A 16,101-nucleotide genomic window follows, 5' to 3' on the forward strand; every position below is an offset into this window, starting at 1 on the left:
CAATAATGAATTTTAATATTATCCCCTTTTATGAGAAAAACCGCCAACACCCTTTTAGTGTCAGTCTATTAGCTAATTCATACACTGTTATTTGTAGCATACACTTCTATGTATCATGTAACTTAATATACGTTAATGAAACTTATGTAACTTTTGTATAAGTTTTAACGAGTATTAAAAAAAGGTAAAATTAAAACTAAAATTTTGAAGATTTCATTTTATTAGATTTCATTTTATAGCTATAATAGCCATACAAAAAAAAAAAAAATTCAATTCAACTTCAGCTGTATATTCAAAAATAGAATTTAATTTTACAGATATGTTAGTACTAAAACCAAACCTTTTCGCATGCAAAAATAATGGCGATCAAAGAAATAACCAACTAATTTCTGTGGGATCTTAGTAACTCAGTTGATTGATTATACGACTTTCAACTTCTTGGTGAAGGTTTGTAGTCCCCTCTCCCATTTTCCCTTCAAACCCCAATTTTTTTTTTCAAAGAAAGAAATAGAAATTAGTTATGTAGGGAAAACAATGAACAAATAAGAGATCAAGCCAATTTTTTTTTTATATTAAAAAAAGAAGAAGCAAATAAACAATTAGTATGGATAAAATTAAGCCATCTAACTATTCAAATTATAAGAAAATTACATAACTTACTTGTGATCCAAAAGAGATCATCAAATAACTTTTATTACAAAGTCAAGTTTGAAGAACACTACTTGTTCGTATTGTCAAATCTCTCCAAAGTCATTTTCTAGTCTTCTTTTTCATTTGTCCACCGTTTGGTCGTGTCTTCTTCTTCTTCTTCTTCTTTATCCCTGCAAGAAAAAGATACATCACAAAAATCAATAGGCTACGAATAAGAATTGTAAAGAAATACTAAAATTTAATTTATTGAATGAGAATTACGACAAATAAGATCATACACAAAATATTTTCTTAAAATAGTCTTAATGCACAGTCAAAACGGAACAGTACAAGAGGAATAACATACCCAAAAAGAGAAGAAGAATAAGAAGATATATATAGGGCACGAAATAGAATATCAAAAGGCAGAGGAATGAACTTTAATGAAATTATCAGTGACTAATTAATTATCAAGGAAAAACGGCTTTAGGTTGATTATGAATAAATATTGCTGTTACGCGGATCAACAGAGGGTTACTTGGGAAATGGGATTATTAGTTGTACGTGGGATCACAGAGGGTTAAACGGCAAAGTCTTATTTAAGGCCTTTGAAATTCAATTATTTAGTAAATTATGTAGAGAAATGAAGGTAAAATTGTCAAAAAAAAAAAAGGAGAAAAAGGATAAATGCTATTCTAGATCACAGAGAGGTGTCACGTCATTTTGTTTATGCCTACTTTTATATTATATATAGATATAGATATAGATTGATGAAATAGTCAAATAGACACTTATACCAATTTGTTCCGAATAAAATCTTTCATAGAGAATTGGAATGTCAAATTAGTGTGTTTCCTCTATATTGGCTAATCGATCTTAAAAGTTCTCGTATTCTAAATTTAGACTAACCTACCTCATTTTCCTATTTCGTTTGTCATCTTACCAACTTGCTCATTGACTAATAAACCTCAATCGGAAAAAAAACTCAGAGAAAAAAGTCTAAGCCCTCAAGATACACTAGAAATCATCTTTGGGATTGTTTATAGTTGAAAATTTGTTTTTTTAAGTTTTTGCAAAATTTTTAGAAGTTCTTTTTGGATGTTTAGTTAAACAATTTTTTTTTATTTTTTAAGTTTAATAAGTACTTAGCTTTGTCTATTTTTTTTCTTAATTTTTTCCAATTACCTTGGGTGAGAGAGGTAGAGGAAGGAAATGGACTACTCTAAATTCCTCGCCTCAACTGTGGAAGACAATGAGCTCCCTAAATAAGCTAGCCTTTAAATGCAACTTCTTTTGTTTCATTTCATGTAACATTATTATTATTTCAATAATCAAACAATCTTTTCTTGTCTATCAATCTTTTTAATGGTGATTAGGTTTTTTCAATAATATTTTTCACATAATTTTTAAATATATAAAAATTATTTTTACCTTTTCTATCTTAATTTATACTATAAAACTTTAGGTGTTTTAACCTTGGTAATATGAACCTTTGACATTAAAATGAGATGGAGAGAGTAACTTTTTCTAAAGCAAGTTTATCGAAGTTTGGTAGTTTGGGGGGCAAATACACCAAACCAAAGAAAGTGTAAGAAGAGAGAGAAACTGTTTCTCCCTCCTCTGCTTTCTTCATCATCTTTCGGTGCCCTTTTCTTTTCCCTTTCATTTTCGTTCCTTGTTTGGCTTGTCTTTTTCAGTTTCACACTCCAACTACACACACTCTCCCAAAGTAGTAGGTTTTCAGTGTACAACAGTACCCACCTTTCCCCCCACAAAAACCCGAAAGAGAACAAAAATCCAACCTGCATTTCCAATTTTCTCACTTTCTTTTTCTTTTTAACACATCACCATAACAATAATAGTAATAATAATTCCAACCAAACAAAAGTATCTTTCCTTAGTCCCATGAATTCCCAAGAATCCCACCATCAACCCCAACCCCAAATTCACTCCCTACCCCACCACCACCACCATCACCACCAACACCAACAACCCCTACATGGCCACGGCATAATGACTCAACAACAACACAATTCGTACACTCTACCCGACAACCTTAACAAATCTGTCATGATGCAACAGCAACAAGTACAACAACAAAACCCTGGATTTGGTTTTGATTATTCAGATGGGTCAGGGTCATCAGCTAGGGCTACTACCGGGTTCAGCATTGAGGCAGCTAGGAAGAAAAGAGGCAGGCCCAGAAAGTACTCACCTGATGGTAACATTGCTTTGGGACTATCACCTACACCACTTACTCCAATTACTTCTTCTTCTTCGGCCCATAATACTGATACTCCAGTCACGCCTTGTTCGGATAATAATAATTCGTCTAAGAAGCTTAGAGGAAGACCGCCTACCCCTGGAAAGATACAGCTTGACGCTCTAGGTATATCTTTTTTGGTTAAGACTGTTTGTTTGCTTATATAAATGTAATCCCTCTGTTTCAATTTGTTTGTCTTGCTTTTCTTTTTAGTCTGTTTCAAAAAGCATGTCTCTTAAAAAGTTGAAAATGGTGTTTGGAAATTGGATTTGTGTTTGGATATGAATACAACTTGGAAAAATGTTGAATTTTTGTGAGTGATTTGGAGTGAGAAATGTGAAGACAGATATTTGTAGTTTTTTCGAACAAGTTGAAGTCCAGAAAATTGTAGCAATTCTATGTCCAAACATTATTCTGGAAAAAAGTGAAAATTATCCATGGCCAAACGGTCCCTTAATAACTGTGAGATATATTTTAAGACTGTTTGCTTATAAAAATGTATTTTCTTGAAAAATTGTTAATTTTCAGAGTTTGGTTGCGTATAAAAGGAGATGACATATGATAGTTGTACAAGGTGTATAATAGTGTTTTGAAGATAGTGATTTTGGTGAATATTTTGAGGATTGAATGAGGACAACAATGTTTATGTGTTTATTGAAGCAAGTGATATGTAGTGAGAGCTGAAATATTTGTAAGGAAGATGACATTTTTTTGGGAAATTTTTTTCTTGGAGAAAGCATTTTATACAATTCAAGGTAATAGCAGTGGAAAATAATTTCATCAAAGAAAACCCTTTTTTAGAGAAAAAGCTTCACACAATAGCAGACATAGTTAATGGAGGCAAAAGTTTAACATTGGGAAATCATTTCTAAATCATTTTCTATGTTCAATTGAATATAAAATTAGGTGATCTATGATAAGTGTGCAAAGTATTAGGGCAGAAGTTCAGTGATATTTTCTAGTTCTAGTTTTACAGGTTAGAACAATCTAAATGTTGGTTGGAGGAGGTGATATTAAAGTAAGACTAGGATATTCTTAAAAAATTAACTTTGGTTAACAAGTGACAGAAGTCAGTTTACTCCTTAAATATATCTCGTCTTTAGTTTGAAAACTAGCTTCCTATGGAATTAAGCTACCATTTTCCTATATGGTACAGTGATTGTTGGGGTTTCTTGATGGTTGACAGGTGCAGGCGGAGTTGGCTTTACACCGCATGTAATTGTTGTGAACGTTGGTGAGGTAAATTATTTTTTTCCTTTTGAATTATTTTGGAGTACCATTCTTATTTTCGCCTTAATCTTAGGTTTCTCTTACATAACTTGTGTCAACTAAGCTAGTGTGCTATCGAGATAAGTTTAACTACGGATATATTATTTTATGTTTGTTGTAAGTTGTCTTTTGCATCAGATACTTGATTTCAGATTTCTTATGTTACTGGGATCAGTTCCCTACTCCTGACTAGGGGTGTACAAAGAAAACCAACAAACCGCACCAAACCGATAATCCGAGTTAAACCAAGAAAAAAAACCGACTAGTGGTTTGGTTTGACTTGGTTTGGTATTGAAAAAAAAAAAAAAAACCGATCAAAATTGGTTTGGTTTGGTTTGGTTTTTAACTAAAAAAAAAGTCAAACCGAACCGAACCAAACAGACATTACATGTATACACTTTTTAAAAATATTTTATACATAAAAATATTTATTTGTAACGTAATGTTTTGAGAAACTGGTACTGTAAGTTTTTTTGTAATGTAATTTATAAATATTGCTTAAAACTTTCATAGTTTTCGGACTTTTAACATATTATTTCAATTTTAAACTTAGAATTTTGAATGATCCAATAAGTTTTATAGCCCATTAATGTTAGTAACTCAACTAAAGTCCAAACCAAAACCAAATCAATACTAATGCTAACAAAAGAAATTCAATTCTAACACTAGCAATGACAATAATGTTGGATATCTATTCTTTAGTTTTGAATGGTTTAGATAGTGAAAATACATCACTTATTTTATTTTTTTCTTTTTCATGTAATTAATACTTATTAGCCGTACTTATTTTAGCATGAGTTTGTATTTTTAGATTATGATCATTTTCACTATGGCTTATTAATTTGCAATATTTATTTTATGCAATTTCATTATCTTTTTTATTGAATATTTTATTACAATGTCATCACTCATCTCACATTTTATCTTATTTTCTTAAGATACACCTTAATATATAGTTGTATCTTACTAGGACTAAAGAAATATTTGAAGTAAAAGTTATATATTTTGTACGAAGACTTTTCCGGAAAAAACCCGAAAAAAAACCAAGAAAACCGAAAAACCTGAGAAAACTCGAGTTTGAAAAACCCGACACAATTGGTTTGGTTTGGTATTTGAAAAACCCTAGCCAACCCGGTCCATGTACACCCCTAGTCCTGACTACTAGTATCTCTGTGTCAAACAAGCCTCATGAATAGAAACCCATCCAAAGCATGCAACCTTTTTTATTTTTTAATAAGAGCTATAAGTAAAAGAACCATAAGACACTTGTTTGGACTAATTAAGTGGTAACTGAATGTGTTCTATTTTGCTTATTGATTATGCTTTTCAGCATTTGTTTGCAGTCACCATGTTCAACCTCTTGCAAACTTCTTAAAAACCCTTATTTGATGTCAGCTTGAGTACATTGCACTATTGAAACATGCTATTCTTTTTAAAGCTTCCAATTTTTATTTTTTAATTTCTCTAAACTTGACGGAGCCACATTATTCTCGGCAAACTATTGATCAAGTCTAAAAGGAAAACTTCTGACATATTATTCATGATTAATGAAGGTTAATTTTTCATTTTCTCGGTTATCTTGAAAGAAAAAGAAGAAGAGAAGGTTACTTCTTCACCATTGTTCAAAACTTGTAACTTTTTTGTAGAAATTTATTTAAGATAAACGAAGAGGGAGCAGCTCTCCCTTCTCCGGAAAGTGATGGATTTGAAACTAGATTTTGGGCTCTGGATGGAAAGTAAAACAAAATGCTAGTAAGTACTTATCAAATCTTTCAACTGGCAGCAGAAGGAGCTTGAAACATATTTAGAGAATAGAAACAAGAGGTCAGCTTTTACATGTAAAAATTGACACAAAACTTAATGCACGATGAAGATACGTGAGAACTAGAGCAGTGCAGGGAGATAGGATGATGTCGCCATCCCAGAAAGGAGATTGGAGAATGACAATCATCACTCCAGAAAATTTTCCTATTGCAAGCTGGAAAGATATAGCTGTGAGTAGTTCAAAGATTCATCTTAAAAGCAAGTTGCCAGAACAAACCCAACCAGAACTGCTCAATGCATAAGCTATATACAGGCAGCTTGAAAAGAACAGTGACCAGAGCTCACAGCAAGATTTTATAGAAGGCAAAGCAGGATCAACACTGAGCGGAGCTCGTACAGCCGAGGACAGCGTTCTGAATAAACGGTTTGCGAAGAAGTCTTATCAGGACATCAAGATGACATTCCAAAATGTTCTGAGATTTGGTAGTGGAAACAAACAATGTGGGGAGGGTATTGGCTAAAATTAATGTATATGAGATTAATGAGCTCCAGTTTCTCTTCAAAATTCAGTCAAGGTAGGAGGCAGAAAGGATTAAAGTAAGGGAACTGTTGTGGAGGAACATGAAAATACACCTTTATGGTGGATACCGGAAATAGGGTGATGTTTCCTACGCATCATTTCAATCCAAAGAGAATTTCGGTAGAATTACTGGGATTCGGCTGCATTTGTGGATGAAGGAAATCATAGAGGACTCAATGCGGCTTGTGGTGGATGCTTGGAGATAAATGAAGATAAATGCAACAAAACCCATTTTAGATGGGCTTGGTTCTGTTTCAAAGGGCTGATTGAAACCATAACTATAGTAGTCAAGGTCGATTAAGGGGAGAAAATCTTCATAATACCAATATGGCCCGAGACCACTACAACAGTGGCTGGAATCTGGAAAGTCAAAGCAACCTATTATCCATCAATTACGCAAAAAAGACCCTCTATTTATTGGTTAGAAATAGTTGGAAATTGTTCGAAAGTGGTTAGAAAGACGAGTTGGTGGGACACACATCACATGATGCGATTGGTTCAGAAAATTCAACAAATCAGACGGATGTAAGAAAGAGACAACTCAAACAATATCACAAACAAGAATGGGCTAAAGATAACTGGCCCAAATGACAAACAAATTGCGCCCAACTTGTTAAGCCGGACAGAGATGGGACTATGTGCCTGGTGGACAATTATTGAGAAGGTCCAAGGACGAACTATGAATGAGGTCTATGAGAATTCATGCACATAAGCTCTACCTCTTGCCAACGTTATAGGAGCTGCTGACAGTGACAGAAGCTTCTGAATGAGTGAAGAGGGGCACTTTTAAAGCTCAAAAATCAATTGGGTGTGGACTTTGAGGGTTTGAAGGCGTTGAGGTTCTTGATAAAAGTTGACAAGTGAAGACAGGTAAGGTGGCAGGATACAATTTTAACAACCAACCAAATTAGCTCGGAATGGGAAAAAAGAACTCAAGAAGTTAAGAGTTCAATATCAACATGGAGTTGAAGGAGACAGTAGCAGGGGGTACATTATTGTAAGAAGGTGAAAAATGAAAATGAAATTTGTATCTTAAAATGTGAAGGGGTTAAATAGCTAGGAAAATGCGGGCTAAAGAGATTAGTTCACAAATGGAAAGCAGTTTTTTACTGCTTCCAAAAGATAGAAATGGAGGAATGGAGGCATGGTGGAACAAGTATGAGCCAGTAGCTTCAGCATTTGCTACTCAATTGGTTGCCGGATATCAAGTTTGTAATGGCAGTTGTCTTGGAAAAAAAGAGAAGTGGGAGAGATTGATGGGATGGGTAGTCACTATTTGTAAATATCTTTACCAAAGACATCTATTCGGGCAAAGGTAGTTAAATTGCAAATTCTCTAGTTTGTGTTGCCGGAGTGCATTTATATCCTATCCTATACTATGGGATCTATGCTGTTAACATGTGATGTTTTCCATAGCCATGAGGCGCCACTGTTAGCCAAGATTGTAAGGCTATTATCTGGTTTTGTCCCCGCCAGCTGAGCACAGAAGGTAGAAAAACTGGTCAAAAGTTGCCCTTTACCCATATGAAGATTAGTTCAAGATCATTCATGTTGTGTTAGTTTCAACATTTGTTACTCAGTTGATTGCTGAATTTCAGTTTGTTATGGCAATTGTCTTTGAAAATAGAGAAGTGGGGGAAGTTGATCAGATGGTTAGTCATTATTTATCAATAAAAATATCTTGACCAAAGACTCTATTCAGGCAAAGGTAAATTTGGAAATTCACTAGACCCTATCCCTATACTGTGGGATCCTAAGCTGTTAACATGTGATAGTCTTTCGGAGTCATGAGATGTATTATAAGCCAAGTGGCTTTGGTTGATTAGTTAGATAGTTTTTTAGTTGCTTCTTCGGCAAAGTAGATAGGAGGAAATAACTACTCGCTCCGTTTTATTTTATGTGGTTTGATTCAGATTACGATAGTCAAACTAACTAATGTTCGTTGTTAATTTGGACATCGAATCTTAATTTATTTATTTTTGAAATAGAATTTGCGTATTTAGAAACTACATAAAAAGTACTATAAGTCACAATAATTAACAATTTAAAATATTTAGAGAGTATTTGAAAAAATCATGGTCAAAGAAAATAACCTTCGACTCTCCAAGTAGTAACTAGGACACATAAATTGAAACAGAGGTACTAATATTTTGTTTCTGAGTTATTAGGACTCTTATGTGATTTGCAATTTATCTTCTTCCTTTTCCTTTTCCTTACTCTAGCAAACATAGCATTTTTTTTTTTTGAGTAAAAGGTAACTTTGTATTCAAACAAAAAACTCATCATATGGTGATGAGGTATAATCTTACATCCCTTGGTAGGCTGAAACCACCCTGAAACAACAAAAAAAACTAGAGCTTACAGATGTCCTATAAAATCAACTAAAGATTCTACTTCCCCCACCATATCCTGTTTACACCAAAAATAAAGTAAACTAAGGCACTTCATCTTGATCTTTTGAGTGTTGCTGCCATTATCATGAAAACATCTTGCATTCCTTTCTTTCCATAGTGTCCACCAGATGCATGCTGGTATATTCTCCCACCAGTTCTCCTTAGATCTTCTTTTTCCAATTCCTTTCCAGCTGTTCAAAAGTTCAAAAGTGGTCTTTGGCATGACCCAACTCAAAAGCAAACATAGCATTTTTTCTAGTGGGCAAAGTAGAAATATACTATTGACGTGAAGTAGATCTGGAGTTTTTATAGCCATTGGATGATATTATGCGGATAACTTATTGTATTCTAGTGGAAGGAGGTTGGGCAGATCTATTGGCATGTTTTGGTTCAGTTTACATTCATAATTGTGAATTTAGCTACTACTTAGAAGCAACAATATGCTGTTGGAGTGAATCCCTTTTTTCTATTCCCATTGAGTTGCAGTCTCACATCCCATAGATAATTTTGCCAAAGGATGCAAAACAAACATTGAGATTGCAGTTTGAAATTTTGATTGTTTGTTCTTTTCCTTTACCTGTCCTTTTCAGATCTTTCTTATTTTCTTCCATGTCCTTCATTCCTCCCGCTGTTTTCTAGACCTTCATATTTTATAGAAAATGTCAATTATTTATATCTGGAAATTGTAAATAAAATGTGTAGAGGGTCTCCTTTTTACGGAGTTTTCTTCATTATTTAGGCTCGCGCAATATCCTTTTCATGTAACTATCAAGGTTCATGCAAATGTAATGCATCTTGGTTAGAAAACTGAATACTATTGATAAAAGGTAGGTTATATATAATACTATTCTATTTAACCTTGTACCACGTATTTCTTTCTCCTAAAGGTGCTACTGCTTCAAGAATGTGCTTTTTATTCCATCATTTATGGTAGGTAGTCTCACAAATCACAACGTTAGTACAGTGTGATACCTTTGTTTCCTCTGCCTTTTAACTGTCTTAAGTATTAGGTTGACTTTTTACTATGACGCAAATCTGTTTTCTTGGCTGAAGGACATAGCATCAAAGCTAATGGCTTTCTCAGAGCAAGGACCCCGTACTGTTTGCATTCTATCTGCACATGGAGCCATTTGTAATGTCACCCTTCGCCAACCAGCAATGGGCGGTGGCTCTGTGGCTTATGAGGTTTGTATGCTTTTGAGCTTTAAGATGCCTGCTATATCATTATGCTTTTAATGTTGGTAATTGCTTTATTAATTTATTTGTGCCTAAGTCCTATGTGGCTGGAAGGTTTATGGCTGAGTCATCCAATGCTTTCTTGATGCTCATATGAAAATATCCACTCTGACGTCCCCTTGGATTCCCAAATATTGATTTGGACATAGAATATATAGTTTTAGTCATGGGTTAGTCTTTTGATCAAGTGATGATATTTTCAGATGTTTCCTGTTAAACTCATTCATATGCTGGCTTGAATGCCTTTTTTGCATTCCAGAAACTATTATAATGTCAAACCATTTTTGGGGTATGCCTGGCTATAGTGATTGTTCAAAAAATCTCTCTTTGTTTGTAGTAAACAGTCTGTAAAGTTCGTATTGTTCTTCACAAAAGGTGGCTTTATAATTAATAATAACAGGTCCTAATTTGAGTTAACAAATGAGAAAAAAAGGCCCTATCTTCACCTCAAGTTGCAACCAAGAGCAACTGGGCACCTCTTTGGTCGCCAACATGGCTTTAACATGTTTTTCCTTGATGACGAGAATAGATACTATAGCACAAGGGTTGTCTTCTCTAATTCCTTCAAACTATTTTTTGCCTTTGCATTCATACTCTTCTTTGCTTCTCAATTTCATTACCAGATCGATGGGAACTCTGCCTCTAATATTCATCCCAAAAAGTATCATGGATTGACTACTTTTTAGGTAGGAAGTGGATACTCTTATTTTAATATTAAAAAAAAAAAAAGGAGAAAGAGGGAGAAAATTAGTTGAGGAAGGGGTGGAAACATCTTTAGTTGAGGTGTCTGTTTTCCAAGTGTAAAACTCTGTTCATGCATTAACCATTTAACATTTGCATTAACATGTAACACTGTTTTCGAACCTAACCTTAGCTAGACCCAGAAATGATAAGCATTTAGTGTGTTTTATCAGGATTAAAGCATATCAAGCCTGGTCACCTTCATGGACTGGGTTATTTACTGGACAGGCTTACAGTGTTAGGCATTATAAAACGAGGAGTGATATAATTTGGGTGAGTGTTATTGACTCAAATTCATCCACATTTTATGATCAAACAACATGGGATCATCACATTGATGTGCAAGTTTTCTGACTTTCTCCAAAATCATACTTGTGTTTGTAAACCACAGGTGATTGGTTCCTTTGTGCTTGAGCAAGATACTGTTTCTTTTGGAGTCTGCTGTTGTTCGGTATTTTCATGAGCTTGGTTAGTCAAAAGGCTATTGGCTGTTGAGAGGGTAGAAGGATGAAATCTGGATAAGTCTTGAACAAGGTTTTCTATTACAATTTAGATTTGACTTGTTTTTGTCATCGGAAATGGGCTTTCATCAGTTGGACCCTAGTGATCTACAGTTGGTTGTTGGTACCATATATTATTGAGTGTAGCTTCAAGGGAAGCCTAATGTAGTAATGAATTGCTGTGAAATGATATCCTGTTAACCTATTAGTGAATTGGAGTCTGTACTAGCTGTGGGGGTCTCTATCTTTTCTTAAGTGTGCATTGCACATGTATTTTTTATCCACTGTATTGCTAGAATGGTCAACTTGTCTACTACTTCTGTATGCACATGCAGAGTTGTCTAAACATGACCTACAGTATTTTTTGCTTACCATATTCCAACTTGTTTGGTCAATCATTGTGTATGGTGGTATTCTTCATATGCAGGGCCGATTTGAAATCATCTCTTTATCAGGTTCATTCTTGCACAGTACCAGAACAAGTAGTCTAAGTGTGTCACTGGCTGGATCAGATGGTAGAGTTTTGGGCGGTGGAGTTGCAGGAACACTCATGGCTGCAACACCAGTACAGGTGTTGTTCTAACTAACTACCTTTGTTCCTGCACTCTCATCGGATGGTATATTGTTTAATTGATAACTTTCTTCAGTTCATTACCAGGTGATTGTTGGTAGCTTCATTGCAGAAGGGAAAAAGCCAAAGTCTAAGACACCGTCTTTAACACCACCACCTTCCAATATGTTGAATTTTGGTGGTCCAGCCTTGGGAGGGGCGAGTCCTCCTTCCCAGGATGCCTCAAGTGACTCCGGTGATGAAAATGGGGGTAGTCCTCTCAGCCATGAACAAAGACCTTATGGTAATGCAGGTCAACCATTGCATGGTATGCCAATGTATGCAAACATGGGCTGGCCGAACAACAACGTTAAGATGGTTCCTTAACTGACATAACGTTGCACAAGGATATTTGACTTCTTAATTCCCTGCGGCAAAGTTGTCAGTTGATTCTAAATGGTAGCGAGCAGATTTTAGGCGCGAGTTTAGGAGTCTGGAATGTAGTTGTTTGTGCTAGCTGTGGTAAAAAACATGGCTGATTTAGAGAAAGCCATTCATGTTGTTGGTATATGTTAGGTGATGACCTGGGGTTAGAGTATTTATCTTGAGATTGCCGGAACAGACTTTATCTGTAGCTTTGTTTTAACTATTTTTAGAGTGAAAGTCTTTCAACCGAGTGGATTTTCTTATTCGGAAAAGGGTTGTATATACCCCTCTACTTTGTTTTATTGTTGAACTTTGTCCCCCGTTATACTTTTTGGTCATTTGAGCCCCTACCGTCCATCAAAGTTCTACATATACCCTTACTTTGACGAAGACGCCAAGTGGCGTTGTCTGAGGGAAAAAATCAACCCTCTCCATCAACAAAAATGGCGAAAAGTGTTGGAAATTGTTTGGAGCTGCTTTTTTGTGTTGGAATTGTGCTAGCAACTGATTTGAAGAACTGTATAAAAGAACTCGTCGGCACAAAAATGGGAAAATCTAATTGACGACTAGAACCACGGCCGCTCCGGTGGACTTCCATCGCCGTTCCTCTCCTTGACCGCAAAGATATCCCTCACAATCTCAAAACTCTAGCTCCTCATATTCATCGAAGAACACTTTAGCACCAACCCATTTCACCATTCCTCTGAAAAATCGTGTTCAAAATCAGCCATGTTAAGCTTGTATTCCTCAATGGGTAAGCAAGAATTAGGGCAAATTCGAAATCGACTAAGTAATGGATTCTGGGTTTTACAATGAGGGTTATTTGGAGTATTATACCGTAACAGGAACCACAATATGTTTCGTTGTGCTCAAGTCTTCCTCCATGCTTTTGCAAAGGCCTATCAATGTGTTGTTGGAATATATATACTCAGTGCTTGAAAGGAACAAATGGAATATTCTTAAATTTGAAGTCATTCTTGGTATTGGATCCATGGGTGTGGGAACAAAGAGAAGGAATGGGGTGGAATGGGTTTTGGGTCGGGGATGGGTTTTTTAAAGTGGTGGGTTGGTTCTCTCCCTCTGATGACGCCCTGTGGAGGCTCCGTCAAAGTATGGGTATATGTGGAACTTTGATGGACGGTAGGGGCTCAAATGACCAAAAAGTATAACGGGGAACAAAGTTCAACAATAAAACAAACCAAAGTAGAGGGGTATATACGACCCTTTTCTGTTTCTTATTTCTTAATTCTGTCTGCAAATATCTATCCACATTATAATTTAATTTTAAGAGTTGCAAATAGGGGTGTTCATGGGTCGGTTTTTAATTAAAACCAAATCAATTTAGTCAGTTTTTTAATTATTAAAACCAAAACCAAACCAAATATAATACATAACCATCGGTTTGGTTTGGTTCGGTTTTTCGATTTTTAAGAAACCTAATGATATTTCTCTCTTTCATATTTTTTTTTTATGATTAGGAAAAGACTTTTCCAACTTATTTATAATATGTTATTACCTTTTTATTGTGAGAGCTATAATTTTCTTGGATATGGAGAAAATGTCTTAAGATCTATAAACTTTAATCAAGTGAGTAAAGTTTATAAGAAATACAACTATTTTTTAAGTAAATCTCATAGTAGTTTTTTTTTTTGAATAAATGAGTTTGGATTCATGGATTTCTATTAAGAAATGAATTTAAGGTGTAAATTTCATTGGCCTAATAGAGATAAAGAATTTTTTGATGAAAAAGTACACAAAGTGTTAAAAACTATTTATAAAAATTATATATTGTGTATATATATAATTATACAGTTGTGTATATCGGTTCGGTTTGTTTTTAATAAAATCAAATCAAACCAAATATAATCGATTTTATAAAATTTAAAATCAAAACCAAACAACTATCAGTTTAATCGGTTTGGTTGATTTTGCAGTTCGGATCAGTTTTTAACCAAACCGTGAACACCCTACTTGCAAACTTTTGTTACCTTTTTCAACTAGAGAAGTTATCAAGCAAGGTAATGTTTCATATGATGTACTTGAATTAGCATTTATATAAAGGCCATTTGAGTTTTGACCAACTGCTGACATTGGCAGGTACTCCAGAAATGATCTCCATAAATACAAGATATTTATGAAGTCCTTTTATCTTTAGAACAGTAAACCCAAAATGATGACACATGAGCAAACCCACTAAAAAGAAAATATTAAAGATGTTGTGATTAGCATTGACCGTACATTAATCCATTCTCAAACTGATAAAAAAAAAAAATAACACTCTTTTTGACTAAAAAAAAGAATAATATTTATTATAAAAAATTATTTATAATTATGATATTTTGATAACATTAGTAAAACTTAAAGAGCTATTAAGGAATGTGGAAAATTTCAAGGTGTTGTACATTAACTACATTTGAAGCAAATTCTTATACTCCCTCCGTTCACTTTTACTTCTCCATCATGCTAAAAATAAATTTTCACTTTTACTTGTTCATTTTAGCACATCAAGAAAAGATAAACTTATTTTTTTACCCTTAACACTAATTATTCATTTCCAAATAATTTTTCAAGTCCTATGAGACTATACACCAATTAATATGAGTATTATATATATATATATATATATATATACCCTAACTCCTCCACAAGTTTATATTCTCTTTATGTCCTTCCCATAGGAACTCACCACTCCGCCTCAATCATGTTTCATAATCCCTTAGTTTAATGGATCTCATATGTCTGAGCTTCTGGTTTGAATTTAAGGATGTGATAAAACTTGATGTTGCTGATTGCTGGTGTTTGTTGTGTTAGATCAATTTTTGACTGCGGTTTCTCTGTATAAGAATTCAGGTTTTAATAATCTACTCCCTCCGTTCACTTTTACTTGTCCAAAGATTAAAAATAGATTTTCACTTTTATTTATCACTTTTAGCATATCAACAAAATACAGTTTATTTTTTTCTGTTTTATCATAGTATTAAAACACTCACTTCAAATCATTTTTTTAAATCCAATAAAAATATGTACCAATTAATATGGGTACATTGGTAAATTAGCTTTGGCTGTCTATTATGAAATTTAATCCTTCCATAGCTTTGGTTATGTTGTTATATTGAAGCTAAGGCAAATTAAGATAAAGAAGGGGTTAAATGGGTTCCAAACCGAGCTTGCCGCTCGTCGTGTTGATGAAAAGTATTGTTGATGATATTATATGTTGATTGTTGATGAGTCTAGCTGAACCCTGTTGTATGGTATTGTCTGGCTGTTGTTGTTGTTTGGTATTGGAGGAAATGATAGTTATAGGGGAAATGGTGTCCGATTTTCTATAAATGACCTACTAGCTTAGATGTGGATCAGTTTGCATTTGTAGAGGTCATTTGGGATAGTATTTTCCCAGTACATAATTATTCTTTTTGCCACTTGATCGGTTGCTAGTTAACAGAAACATTATCCTCTCGCAAAGAGAATAACAAGAATCTAGGATTGATAGTTTTTGGACATTCTAATGCTAATCTGTGCCTGTAAACTGTCTGGAATTCAGATTGTTTGGCTGATTTTTGAGTAGTCTGCCTCAAATTTCTCAGCGAGCTACTAGAATATGGAATTTGCTTTTGATGTATTTAGAGGTGAAGAACACTAATCACTTAAAATTTTATATACTGTAAAATGAGGTAAAAACAGAACTTGGGAGTAGTTCAATGAACCCATTGAGCCAATAGACATAATTTCTGGTGACTCATAATTGAAGA

At 34.3% G+C, this 16,101-nt stretch overlaps 1 protein-coding gene across 1 annotated transcript; it reads left to right on the plus strand.

Annotated features, from left to right (window-relative positions):
* Positions 1 to 2,202: 2,202 nt before the first annotated feature.
* Positions 2,203 to 12,654, plus strand: LOC132051958 (AT-hook motif nuclear-localized protein 8-like). The gene is made up of 5 exons (XM_059443252.1): positions 2,203 to 3,019; positions 4,080 to 4,132; positions 9,953 to 10,084; positions 11,804 to 11,947; positions 12,035 to 12,654. Exons 1-5 carry the CDS (start codon positions 2,536 to 2,538, stop codon positions 12,311 to 12,313), a joined length of 1,092 nt encoding a protein of 363 aa, XP_059299235.1. The 5' UTR covers positions 2,203 to 2,535; the 3' UTR covers positions 12,314 to 12,654.
* The last annotated feature ends 3,447 nt before the right edge of the window (positions 12,655 to 16,101 follow it).

This window comes from Lycium ferocissimum, chromosome 4, assembly GCF_029784015.1.
Source record: "Lycium ferocissimum isolate CSIRO_LF1 chromosome 4, AGI_CSIRO_Lferr_CH_V1, whole genome shotgun sequence".
In the NCBI taxonomy this organism is placed as follows: Eukaryota; Viridiplantae; Streptophyta; class Magnoliopsida; order Solanales; family Solanaceae; genus Lycium; species Lycium ferocissimum.

Coding starts and splice junctions, on each gene's coding strand:
- LOC132051958 (XM_059443252.1), top strand. CDS start 2,536: ATGAATTCCCAAGAATCCCACCATCAACCCCAACCCCAAATTCACTCC. Junction 10,085..11,803: donor GTGGCTCTGTGGCTTATGAG/GTTTGTATGCTT, acceptor CTTCATATGCAG/GGCCGATTTGAAATCATCTC. Junction 11,948..12,034: donor TGGCTGCAACACCAGTACAG/GTGTTGTTCTAA, acceptor GTTCATTACCAG/GTGATTGTTGGTAGCTTCAT.